The sequence below is a fragment of the Myotis myotis genome, unplaced genomic scaffold, assembly GCF_014108235.1.
Source record: "Myotis myotis isolate mMyoMyo1 unplaced genomic scaffold, mMyoMyo1.p scaffold_m19_p_16, whole genome shotgun sequence".
NCBI classification, from domain to species: domain Eukaryota; kingdom Metazoa; phylum Chordata; class Mammalia; order Chiroptera; family Vespertilionidae; genus Myotis; species Myotis myotis.
This window is the reverse complement of record NW_023416320.1, coordinates 17,828,569-17,842,536: the sequence shown is the minus strand read 5'-3', so window position 1 is coordinate 17,842,536 and position 13,968 is coordinate 17,828,569. Positions and strand designations below refer to the sequence as shown.

The window sequence follows — 13,968 nt, the reverse complement described above, 5'->3', positions numbered from 1 at the left end:
AAAATTCACCATTATCATTCTTTCATAAGAAAGTATGCATCTTAAAAACACATATAGAACTAACAAGCAAAATTAAAGTCAATCTTTTAAATAATACTAATTTTAATCATTATATGTAAAATTTTTTTAAAAGTTTTAAAATTTTATTAAAAACAATTAATTTAGAAAACAATAATCATTGGTTCATTAAATTTACTTTAAAAAATACTACAGACACAGTATAAATGAGAAATAAAATCTAATTATGAACCCAGGACCTTGTATTATAACACTATTTACATGTCCAGAATTTTAAAGCCTTGACCAAAGGCATTTGATAATTTAAAAAATGTAAATTTAACTTTAGTAGCCATCTAGTTTGTGCAGTGCTATATACCAAATCTTGAACATTTTTAATTCAGTGCTTCAATTTTTACCAAGAAAAATATTATGTAACACAAATAGACATCAAAACATCCCAGAAGGCCCTGACTGATTTGGCTCAGTGGATAGAGCGTCAGCCTGCTGACTGAAGGGTCCCAGGTTCGATTCCGGTCAAGGGCATGTACCTTGGTTGCAGGCACATCCCCAGTAGGGGGTATGCAGGAGGCAGCTGATCAATGTTTCTCTCTCATCAATGTTTCTAACTCTCTATCCCTCTCCCTTCCTCTCTGTAAAAAATCAATAAAATATATTTTTTTTAAAAATAAAAACATCCCAGAAGGATTTTATGTGAAATAGGTTTACATTTCAGCTTGGCAAATATTTGGTTAATGCAAAACAAATTCTACTAGGGAAGCAAATTTTGTAAAAGTGATTGGGATTATTATATACATTAAAAATGAATGAACATACAGGGGTGTGAAAAAGTAGGTTTACAGTTGTGAGTACACAAAACAGTTTCTTCTTATATTATTATTTATTAATTATTGTATTATATTCCATGCAAACAATTGTAAACCCACTTTTGCCAACCCCTGTATATACTATTTTATGGCACAGTGCCAATAGTAATAATGTTTAAGAGGTAATATATCTACTAAAATGTATTAAGCCCTGACAAAGGTTGAATTGTATAATAGTACTGCCATAAGAGGTGCAGATTTTTACCACATTTCATAGTGAGACTTACTAAGAAAAAGAAATGAAAATGTTATAAAGAAGAGGGTATTTCTTATGAAAGCACTAGACATTCATAACAATGGCACTAAGGAGCCATTTCATTGTTACTATATATTATTTAATACCTACTAGGATAAATTCTAGATGCAAGTTGGTTTAAACATTCTGTGAATCTGAAGTATGTGCTTTTGTATTATAATCAAGCTACTGTTACATATACCATTTATCCTAGGTAACTACCTCATGTCTTCAAAAAAAATATGTACAGGTTCATAATACAGGGAGATTATTTTACATTCCAAGTGCCAAAGCAAAATGTTCATTTAAAAGCAATGTCAATTCCGGGGTGGGAAGGTGGGGAAGGGGGGGGGAGGTATGGGGAGATCCATAAGAGGGCAGTGGTTGTTTCTTAGCCCTTCAGCATATATATAACCAATTCCTTATATTAAATTATGCCTGTTGGGATATTTTCCACTTTCCTGACTTGAACAATAGGTACTTGGTACAAAAAGTATAGTTTGAAAAAACTGTTAAAATTTATAAAAATTAAGCTGTAAATATATATAATGATTTGTATGTAAAAATGATAACACTGGCTTCCTTAGCATATAAGGACGTAAGAGAGCATAATTTAAGTGCACAGGTTCTAGAGCTAGTCTGTGAGTCCTTGCTTTGCCCTTACTGGCTGTGATATTGTTATGGACTGAGTTGTGTCCCCCTTTCCCCACAGATTCATGTGTTGGATCCCTAACCCCCAGTGTGAAGGTATTTGGAGACATGGCTTTTGAGAGGTAATTCAGTTTGGATGAGGTCATGTGGGTGGGGACCTCACAATGGATCAGTGCCCTTATAAGAAGAGATAACAGACAACTTGCATGCTTTCACACATTCTCTCTCTGCCTGTGAGGACCCTGAGAAGGAGGCCATCTGCAGGCCAGGAAGAAAGCTGTCCCCAACCTGATCATACTGGCACCTTGACCTAGTACCAGCAGCATCTAGAACTGTGATAAAATAACATTTTTTAAGCCAACAGGTTTATGGTATTTTGTTAGGCAGCTTGAGCTAAGACAGAGACCTTGGCAAATTACTTTACCTCCTTGTGTCTCAGTTTACTCATCTGTGCCTACTTCATAGGGTTATTATTAGGACATAGTAACAATATGTTATTATACAGAAAGCATGTAGTGCCTGGCACATAGTAATGTCTCTAGAAACATTAGTTATTCATATAATTAGTAGAAATAGGACTTGCTCCATAGATGGTAATGAATATGGTTGTCCATTCATACTCTCATGTCAGCTTATATTATGACCCAAAGTAGATATTTATGTGATTGTTAGCAAAGATTACAGGGCACATATAAAAATGATAATAAATTAGCACATGTGGAATGGAATGTATTGACTTTATTGGTATCAGATTAACAAAAAGACTTCAGTGAACAGAGATAATTCCTGGTTTTGCAAATGTTAGTTAAATGGGTTAAGTTTAGCCTCTCCATATATTTCATTTAAGTGCAGTTTAGTTTATTATATATACTTCATGGTGTTTAGGTTGATGTTATACTAACTTTCTTGGCAATATTGTCAATTAATTTAGGTTTTTAAATCTGTGAACTAGAAGTAAAGCAGAGATAGGATAAAAATTCTAACCAAGTTTTCTTCTGTACATAGGAATAACTAAACTGAATGTGTAGAATGTAAATGTTCTTAGGGGGCTAAGGAATGTCCATCATAAACCAAAAAATTAATATCTGCATGTTGCAGATAGCTAAGACTTCCATCAGGACTTATCTTTTAGGACATACATGTTATAAATAAACACTTCTTAGTATTTGGTGGCTAAAAACTATTTCATCTTGCCTTCATCAATGGCAAAGGAACTAAAGATATTAATAAAATATCAACAAAGAATTTTACATGTAATTAAATACATATACACACACACACACACACACACACATAATGTGTACTGTATTTTTCTGAGTAAATACCTGTGTGTAGATGTCTATTAAATTCACAGTGTTTCTGTTGGGGGTTCCATACTGTATCTTTGGGGCAGACCAATGCATTGTTCACATAGACATCCAAACGCTGCAGTGTGGAGAAAAAAATTCCTACCCGAACAGCCTGTTAAAAGTGAACACATTTTTACATCTTAAAGGAACAATGAAACAAAATATTTAGAATATTAGCACTTAAAAAATAAATGCCCTTGAACTATATCTGCTTTCTGCAAAAAATTAAAACTAAATTTTATGGACTTAGGATAAATATTGAGCTAAAATTATTAAAGGGACTTACATTCAACCGTTCATAGAGATGTTACAACTTAATTGATAACTCTCAGTAGAAAAGTATAATATAAGAAAGAAATTATTTGAGGAGAATCTCTAAATTAAAGAAAGGACCTCTTTAAAAGCTAACAGAGTTCAATGCACACTTTCAACTCCAGGGGCAGAGGAAATGGGGAATTTAGTACTCTGTATAATGTAATCACACAAAATTAGCTACTTAATGTTGAAAAAAAAAAAAAGCTTATTTCCGAGACAAACATGGTAGTAAGACTAATAGAAATTAGCCTTAACCTATTTGGCTCAGTGGATAGAATGTCGGTCCACAGACTGAAGGGTCCCGGGTTTGATTTTGGTCAAGGACACATACCTTCGTTGCAGGCTGTATCCCAGGCCCTGGTTGGGGCATGTGTGGAGGCAACCAATCAATGTGTCTCTCTCACATTGACCTTTCTCACTCTCTGTATCTCCCTCTCCTTCAACTCTCTAAAAATTGATGGAAAAAGATCCCCCAGTGAAGATTAAAAATTAGAAAAGACTAATAAAAACCAGTCCAAGCAACTCTCCTCTTTGATTCAATTTTGTTCATTTTCCATGTTTATATTCCCCAAATCTCATGCTGTCAAATGTAATCATAAAGTAAGAAGACTGGATTTTGCAGGACAGGAAGGAAAATTCTTTTGAATTGTCTACAGAGGCTCAGAATATTCACTGTCACAATACTTCGTAGTTGCATTCCTAACTAAAAATATTCTCTTTTATTCAAAAATTGAGTGTCTATCTGAGCCAGGCATTATTCTAGGAGCACTCAAAAGTCCCTGCCTTATTTAAGTTTACATTGTAGATTGAGGAGACAGAGAATAATTAATAGAAATAATAAAAAGCAAAGTATCAAACAGGTTAGAAAGTGATAAGTGCTATGGAGAAAAAGAAAAGTGCTATGTAGATCAGAGTGTAAGTAACGGGTAGAGCCTAGAGGAAGGGTAATCAGGGTAGGCTTATGGAGCAAATGGGAGTTGAGGAGATGGGGGAGTTAGCCACCTGGGGTGGAATGTTGGAGGCAGACTCAACATCTGAATACAGGCCCTGGTTGTAGCATGTCTGGTGTGTTGAGCACAGCAAGGAAGCCCAGTGTGGCTGGAGGAGTAAAATAAGAAGGGGAGGAGCTAAGGGGGAGATTCTCATATGGTTTTGTAAGCCCCTGTGAGGACTCTTGACTCTTGGGCAAAGACCAATAGGGAAATTATTGTAGGGTTTGGGGCAGAGGAATGATCTAACTGGCTTACATTTTGAGAATCCCTCTGTGGTTACTGAGGTGAGAATAGACAGAAGAGGGGCAAAGATAGAGCAGGAGGAGGAGTTGGGAGGCAATTGCCTTCATCCAAGGAAGAGATAATGTTGGCTCAAACTGGATGGTAGCAGTGGAGATGGTGAGAAGTGGTCAGATTCTGGAGATTAGGGAGGGAGACTCAACTGGTTTTGCAGATGGATTGGATGAGGAATGTGAGAGAAAGAGAAGAATCAAGAATAGATTCCAGGTTTTATCTTGAGCAACCAAAAAACTGTGATTGCTGTCACCTGAGAAGGGGTGGGTGTCTCCTTTCATTACTCCTCTCTCTGCTTCATCTCATCAGTATCCTTTCTTCACATTCCTAATACTCTTAGACGTCCACGTCTCATATTCTTAGAAAAAAATCTAAATTATGAGACTACTGCTTAACCTCAAACTCTTTCCCACTGACATAGTATATATAAGTTTAATCACCTCAGCTGAATTGTTTATAGGAAAGATCTGACATTAATGATGATATTTTAGATAATGTGCTGTGATCCTAAAGTCCAAAGGTGTATTTCTGACACATATAAATAATAACAGCATGGAAGAATAAATATATAATTCCAGTGACCATTTTGGATGTGCACTATTTTTTATGTAAAAATTCAGATTTCCTTCCTAATCACACAAATCATAGGCCCCAGTGTCATGCCTCATAAATCAAGTGCATATGAGGGGTGAGGTGTTTGGTATTCTTATGTGCTCTCAGGCTGATGAAACTACCTGGGCTAATAGTATTCTTGGTTGTACCCTGATGATCCTTGAAAAGAAGCTATGGCTGACGATATTCAAGAGAACAGGGGAGGAGATAAAGTTTCATGAGGAATGTGAGAGAAAGAGAAAGTCCTTAGCAGATAGAAATATAAGCAAGTAATTAACACCAATAACTCTTAAGCAATTATTTCCATCTTGCCTTACCTTGTCGTGCTTAACGTTAAGCAACATCAGTCGAAGATTCTGAGGACTAGTGCCAGTGAAGTAAACTTCATAAGATTTGTTCAGAGCCACAATGCTGTGAAACAGGGACAGTCTTCTCTGGCAGGAGTATCCGGCACACCAACCATGATCCTGTGGGCCTAAATCCACAGAAAGTGAAATTCATGTTTCCTATGATGAATGTTATTAGTGCAACGTGTGACAAGTAATTGCACTAAAAATAAATGGCAGTGATGAAGTTCGGCATTTACATCCTTTATCCATCCATCCATCCATCCATCCATCTATCTACCCAGAGATCTAAGCTATTTTTCACTCCTTGGCTTAAATAGGAAGGCAGGGAAGCAACTTCTTTCACTTACCACAATTTTACACTGCCCAAGTTAAGATGGGCAAACTAATGTATTGAGGATTTGTACTAGAAAGTCAATGAAGAAATACTAGATTTGCATGGTTCTCTACTTTAATCATATTTAAGCTCAGGCCACATAGTAAGGAAGAAAATGCTTCATCCTTTCTCCTACCTAGCAAATGTGAGTATGGTGGGGAACCAACTTTCTCAGACTCTGCTGAGAAATATGCTGTAACAGAGTTAAGTTGTTAAAAATAGAGCCTGTACTGTACCTAGAAACAGGTATATTTCTATGTCTGAACCATTGATTCATTAACTCTTTCTTATACTCATTTGTTCATCAGTTAATTTGTAAATTCAACAAACTCTTAAGTATGTTTTTTATTATCTTTGCCCTCCACTGTTATTTTAATATATTTTTGTTAAAGAGTGTGATTATAGGTAGGTAGTATTGGAAGGTCAACATCATTAATGAACTGAAGCAATCTGAGAAATGACACTCCAATAAACTCTCTAGAAAGCCAAAAGACAGTGGGTGCTTCTCTACCTGAATCTAGACCTTTCTAGAACAGGTATACCATGACTTTTGTAGCCAACTTCTCTATTTCACTTCAGTTTTACAGTGGCTGGGATAAACGTTGAGTGAGGTATGGAATGATGAATTTTCTTCATGTATTTATTCATTAGCATTGCTCAATTTCCTGGCTTACTTGAACTTATCATAAATATTTATAACTGACTTCAATCAAATTTTAAATCAATATAAACTTCTGCAACTCAAGCAGAACATAAACTTTCCCTTAGCATCCAAACTATAAATCCTACCTTTAAATAAACCTTCTTTGTGGGGTTTTAAACAAACAGAAAGAAATTTCGACATATAAAATGAAACATTTAGAGTGACAAAAGCCACCTAGTCCAGTGTATCTCAAATTTCATTTCAGAAATGAAAACAAAACACATCATTTCAAGATTAAGTCTTCTAAGGATTCATGAAAATAAAAAATGAGTAGGCTGAGAATATTTGTTCTCAAGTATTCCAAATAATATATTATTCTTAGGGGCAGAAATAGAATAGTGGGGACTAGCTATAGTTGTAAGAAATATTAGTCATGCTCTGTTAACTAGGATTGTTCTGTTCTGATTAGAGAAAGTACATTCTAACCTGGCTGAGAGTTGTACACCCTGGAACATGGGAGTTAACCTTAGAATGTAGTCCATTCTCCTTTTCTAAGAACTGCCTGTCATCATGGAAAGATTAACGACCTTGTTGCTGAAACAATCTAGTCCCGGAGGCCCCTGCCCTTTGCAACCCTCACCCAGCCTGCAATGCCTGTAACCTGTAACCTTGCGCACTTTCCCAGACCTGTAATTCCTACTTCCCCATGTAATCTTTGTCCTACCCAATGTAAGCAGCTGGCTTATGGGGAGGGGTAGAGCAGATTTTCATGGATGACCTGCTGCTCTCCCATACTGCTGGCAGTATTAGAATAAACACTCATATATAATTCAACCTTGTCTCTGCTTAATTGGCTCAAGTAGTGACAGGCAGCCTGGACTCATTGGTTGTTCAGTTTCATTATCATTTTTTTAATTTATGAGAGGCAAATTGTCATTTTGGAGACACTCAGGCCAACTTTTTCTTAAAAATATTTATGTTGTAAGTATGAAGATCACTCAACAAATAACTTTCCTCTCTTTCTTCTTCTAGTGCTCAATTTTGAATCACTGCTCTGGCTTTCTAATATGGGAAACTGCTGAAGAGTCAAGTATCTCTCTTATACATAGATCTTTCTTACAAATGGGAGGCACAGATGTTTGCTAGTTTTATGTGATGATAATTTATGAGATGTCTCTATGCATGCACTAAATAGTGAATGCTTTGTGTAATCCTAGTTTGTTGACATTGAACACCTACCATTAATGAGATCTACATAACCACTGCTCACTATAGCCACAGGTGAGAGTCTTCGAGTTTCTGTGTCAGAATCCAGGCTTTCAATGACCATCATTGCATATTCCATCCCAAAGCACCGATAGCTCTGCCATTCTGGAATGTACCTACAGGTTGAATCTCTAATAATTCCTAGAAACATAGGTATATACGTTTTAGCAATGAAAAGAAATCTCTTTGCAAAAGCATCCACATACTATCTTTTTCTTGTTATGTAACATTACTAAGTAGAAAATACATTATTGGTTGAGTACATCAGCCATTAAAAAGAAAAGATAATATCTTGTTTCACAAGTTTGAGAACTAACAGAATATATCCAACAAACCTTTATAAGGTGCTTTCTCAGTGACAGGAATTCTACTTCCATTTGGGAATGTGAGCATAACCTTTGGAATTCTGTAGTCTCCAATTCCAAATTGGCTATTTCCATTCCATTCATATTCTGATTGAGGTATCACTGAACCAGAATTCCCCAGAAAGGAGCCATCCAAATCTCTGAGAAAAGATTTTCTTTTGGCATCACAAACCATGTCTACACAATCAGATGGATTCACCTTCCTGTGGAAAAAAGGTCAAATGTATGAATACTTAGTGTTCCTCCCTATTTTTAGGGAGCATTTGAGTATACTTGAGTGTTTGATAAGAGAGTATCCAAAAAAATTTGATTGATTGAATCTTATCTTTTCAGACAGGATTTAAAGTAGGACCCAGTAGCATATGTAATGTGCATTGTAGTGATATCTGTTTTCCATGTGTTGAGTTGGTCTGTTATGAATTCATTAACATTTCAAAAGGACAAGTTATACCTGTGGGATATAAAATTAGAATTCCATTTTGTTGTTTCATATTTTCTTGAATAATAAATTTCATATTTGTGAATAGCTCATGATATACTAACATTACTCTACTGTTCAGGACATAAAAAATTCCTGTGTTGGCAGGAAAGTATTACTTTTTCCTTTCCTTCTCTTTTTTTTAATGGGTCTTTAAATATTATAAAAGTATTATATGCTTACTATGAAATCATCTAGGTACTTGGTAAAAATTCAGTCCCCTTCACCTTCTTATCTTAAGCTCTTAGAATCATCACAAACTGCAGATTTAGTATTTATTCTCATAGACTTTTGCCTATGAAAATGCAAACAGATGTACTTGAATTATGGTTTTTATGCTGCACATTTTAGCTGTAGACACCCAAACTGTAAGAGATGAAATACTAACAACTCACAATGCAGTTCAACCACGGATGGTATTCTGCTTTCATCTTGGGCCACCTGGAGTATGGATTGTTAATTGGTTATAATAAAAAAGCTGCTCAATTTGCAATGTACTATACATTGTTTGGTAAACAAGTCCGTGGGTAGCTGCCTAGTGGCACTCATACTACAGCTTGGGGCTCTGTCTGATTTCAGCTTCCAAAGGAACAGGCTGAGATGTGGACTTTTGTTCAAGTTAGTTATTGAGGGAATCCTCTCAAAGGGAAGGAGAGCAGCCATAGAGAAAAGCTGCAGGGCTATCATCAAAACAAATCAGATGAAGTCAAATTATTTATGAAACATTGCATTTCTCTGAAGAGATGTCAGACAGCATTTTTCCTTGTCTTTTCCTTATACTGAAAATGGACAAAGATCTCTAATAGAAAATTTCTTACCTCCACTGCTGCCTTACACCTAAATTCCTAGTCTGCACCTCTTATGAACAGTAGCAGTTATTGACTATATTCTTTTAAGACTTAGAATGGAGGTGGTTCAGCTACAAATATTCTGATACCACCTGACCTTTGCGACTGAAAAATCACTGTTCTAAGTTCCCACATACTCTCAGTCACAGTGATTATAAGGACAGACATTTAATTTCCAACAAAATGTTGGAGTGCATCAGATAAGACACTTGGAGAGCAACGGGAAACAAAAAAGTTAATAAAAATCAAAGAAATGTTAGAAATGTCTCTCACTCCAAATGGAGAGATACTTATGTATAGCACACTTTTAACTGCATTTCTGCCTCTTATGTTTAATGATAGTGTTATTTACAATGCCTGGAGCCCTGGCCGGGTAGGTCAGTTGGTTAGAGCATCATCCCAATACACCAAGGTTGTGGGTTTAATCTCTGATTCGGGCACATACAAGAAGCAACCAATGAATGCATAAAATAAGTGGAACAACAAATTGATGTTCTCTCTCTCTCCCCGTTTTCCCTCTCTCTAAAAAATCAATGAAATAAATATAATGCATGGAAAAAACAGTATAAGAGAATATACATATATTCAACTTAACTGAAAACACAGATGCATTAGTCTTAATTTTCATAATGCTGATAAAAAACACACAGTTATTTTAACATAGCAACTTTCCCAGCTCTATGGCAGGGGAAAAGGCCGTGGAGAACTATGAAGAGAGGAAGAAAACTGGGTTTTCATATATTTTACCTTATATCAGGCCTATGTATAAATATTTTTGCTTTTTCAATAGTGTCAACCAGCTGTATGTTCTTCACATGGATTGGATGCTGTAAATCCTCATTTAAAGGGTTAGTAATGAATATCACATTAGTTTCACCTGAACAAACATTCTTGAATCCAACAAATGTTGAACCTGAGATGTAAATAATAGAAAAATAATTACTTTCTATAGAGGAAGTGGTACAGTTGCATTTCATATACATTCCAGCAGACACATAATTTAATTCTACCTTGAACATGAAGGTCTTACCTTATGTGGAAGATTAATCCACCACCATATGTGGTAGATTGTTGTCTCCCTGTATCAAACCACTGAGTAGTCATTTCCATATTTCTCGCTCTTGGCCATGTAACTTGTTTTGGCCAATGGGGCAAGGACAATTATGGTACTAGCAGATCTGAAAAGTGCTTGCATGTTAGGGCTCACCTTGTGAGTTTTAGCATGTTAATAAGCCTAGCTCAATCAGCCCCATTACTCCATTCTTGAAATGGACTCTGATTTATTTTCTTGTCATATTGAGCAGATTCATATACACATTCATTTAAATCATTTTTTTTACTAACAATGAAACATTATTAGTTATACTCTATGTACTCTTTATAGCACTTAATTGAGATTTGTCAAGGACTATACTTGCCTGAAACTTCCAAAAGGCCACTGATGGCGTTGTAACTCATGATCCCCGCGTGAGGCTTCCGGGGTGCCATGTTATGTGCTGAAGCAAAGGTGGGCCAGCAAATCCCGCTTCTCCCTCCTTTCATAAAAAGAAGGCAGTTGATGGAATTTGAAAGTGCACTCATATGAACACCAAAATTAAAATTCCTAATTTTCTACCTGATGGAGGTCTAGAACTCCGATGGGCAGCAGAAAGTTCAATATTGGGATCATCATTTGTTAGGTGATCAGAGCAATTGAATTCAGGGCTACTTCCAACAATTAATGAGCTCTGTGAAAAAATTCAAACAATACAGCTTTAATAATAGCTACTGCTAAGAGAAAACACAATAATTCGTAATACTGAATTGCACTGTTGCAAAATACAATCTATAAATTTCAGAAATGGATCATTAAACCCAGATGAAAAAGGTGTGATTTCTTCCCAGAGTGGAATGACTCAAAGCGGCAAAGGGAAGATGGATATGTAGACAATTATATATAATGACATGTTCTGTTTCTAGATATACATTATGTCCAGGACACAATAGGAACAAGAAGAGGAGGGAGTGACTTAAGCTACCTAAGCTGCTTCAGGAAAAAATTCATAGAAGGAATGAAAATGTAACTAACTGGGGCAAAGTTAGCAGGTGATAATCAAGAAGAGGTGAGGGGCCCTGGCCGGTTTGGCTCAGTGAATAGAGCGTGGGCCTGTGGACTGAAGGGTCTCGGGTTCAATTCCAGTCAAGGGCCCATACCTCGGTTGCAGGCTCCTCCCCCAACCACCTGGGGGTGCATGCAGGAGGCAACCAACCAATGTGTTTCTCTTACATTGATATTTCTGTCTTTCCCTCTCTCTAAAAATCAATGGAAAAATATCTTCAGGTGAGGATAAAAAAAAAAGAAGAAGAGGTGAAGGAACTGGGGAGCAAAGGGAAGTATACAAAGCTTCCTAGGAGAAGTCAATGAGAGCAAAGGTGGGAGGTTTGGGCGAGCTGGGGTAGAAGTCAAGGAGGTTATTTATATTAATCCTCCAATAAGTTTACTCTTCTCATGTGGCTGTATTCATGTCTTACCTTAATTTGCACTGTTTTATTGGAAATTTGGTGAGATATGGCAGCTGGCATATAAATCATTGAAGAAATGGCCATTCCATTGTCAACCAGGGTCACGTTATGGATATACACGCTCTCTGTGGTCTGTAATACAATTTATAGTTTACATAGTACAAAACACAATCATAAAAGAAAACAAACAGTCATGATCTTCCATCAACTTACCTGAAAATAAATTCCATAATCCCAGCACATCCAAATGGTAAATCCCTGTATGAGAGAACATCCAGGAAGGCCGTCCTGATTCATATAGATGCCATATAAACCTCCATGGGCCTCATTGTCAGACCACTTGTCCAGGGGGTTAGACAGACCTTGGGTGGGAACACAAAATGAGATCATTAAGACTATAAATCATGTCATATAGTTTTGTAAGCAGTGTCAAAGTTCAAATTCTTTTAAAAATTCAATATATAATTTTGACGTAAATTTTAACAAGATGAACAAATATTTTCATGGTTCAGTCATTTATGATTTACTCTATTTGGTGTTTATTCTCATCTAAATTGTCCCTTTACTGTTATTTAGAATAATTGTATGCTCATTTGCAAAAGTTTGGTTTAGCGTTAGCACCCTTAACTTATTGTATCTGATAAAACTGAACACGAATTTCATTAGAAAGAGCATGCAATTGGGTTGAAATAAGGCTGAACTTGAAACACAATGGCACCACTGGCTGTCTGTAAAATGCTTCCCCTGCCGACCTTTGTATTGGTCATCCCATTTTCAAGTTAAATATTACTTCTTTAGAAGACTTTCTCTGACCACCTGATCCAAAGTAGCACCTCAGTCACTTTGGATAGCAATTAGAACTTTCTTCACTTGATATTATGACTTATTTGACTTTATTATGACATCCATCTTCTCTCTTTCTATAATATAAGCTTCATGACGGAAGCTCACTGACCGCCATATTCCTGGAGCTTAGAAGGTAATGCAGAGGTAGCTATTCATTAAATATTTGTTGAATTAATCCAATCATGATGTTTGCAAAGTTATTCAACCTCGTTGGACTTTAGTTTCTATATATATAATCAAGCCTCTATCAGGGTTGTTTCAAAATGAAATGAAATAGCCTCAATAAATGGAAACTATATTCATAATTAATATACAGGATAATTGATGTAGATTTTAATGAAAATTTTATGTACCTCCAAATCAGATCAGTAACCTTAATAACCCCTTCCTCACCATGCATAAATTTGAAGATTTCCTATAAAGAGCAGGGCCACCCCTAAATTATACTTAGTCCCCAAGGATCTGACTTCATCTTATCTTCTATTGCTTTTCCATTTTTCCTAGTCCTTTGAGATGGACATTTTGATGATGGTTTCCCAGGGTTCTATTTTGTTTTCTTCAATAAGAAGCTGTTTGCATGTCTCTTAGTTGTTTCCACACAAGGTAACTCGTGGGCAAGCATGGCTCCTCCCTTCCCAGCATCCTAGCTGCTCATTGTCTGGGAGATGAATTTGATAGGTTGATGTCCCATTCCAGGAACTTAAACTCTGAATTCCTCTGTGATGTTTCATGTTTCAATGCTTGAAATCTAAAAACTCCTATAGACACTCTCAATTATTTAGGAATATCAATATAGTCAGTAAAAAATTCATGACATGATATCACATATTAGTACATATTCATATTCACAGGTCATGTTTTGATTTTCAAGAAACCACACAACACTTCAAAGAAGTTATAGAGAAATTGCATATATTTACATTTTAAGTCAAAGAAAAGCTACTTAAAGCTATTGGGAACTAAAA

The 13,968-nt window shown here is 36.1% G+C and overlaps 1 protein-coding gene across 12 annotated transcripts in view; it reads right to left on the bottom strand.

Moving 5' to 3' along the window:
• Positions 1–13,968, bottom strand: part of PKHD1L1 (PKHD1 like 1) — a 131,711-nt gene that overhangs the window by 10,154 nt on the left and 107,589 nt on the right. For all 12 annotated transcript variants that reach the window (XM_036338079.1, XM_036338080.1, XM_036338087.1 and 9 more), the window contains 9 exons: positions 12,371–12,519; positions 12,167–12,289; positions 11,271–11,382; positions 11,074–11,190; positions 10,403–10,568; positions 8,300–8,532; positions 7,938–8,105; positions 5,650–5,807; positions 3,096–3,231 (listed from right to left, as the gene is read on the bottom strand). In XM_036338079.1, coding sequence (XP_036193972.1) covers positions 3,096–3,231; positions 5,650–5,807; positions 7,938–8,105; positions 8,300–8,532; positions 10,403–10,568; positions 11,074–11,190; positions 11,271–11,382; positions 12,167–12,289; positions 12,371–12,519 — 1,362 coding nt within the window. The remainder of the gene's footprint in view (positions 1–3,095; positions 3,232–5,649; positions 5,808–7,937; positions 8,106–8,299; positions 8,533–10,402; positions 10,569–11,073; positions 11,191–11,270; positions 11,383–12,166; positions 12,290–12,370; positions 12,520–13,968) is intronic.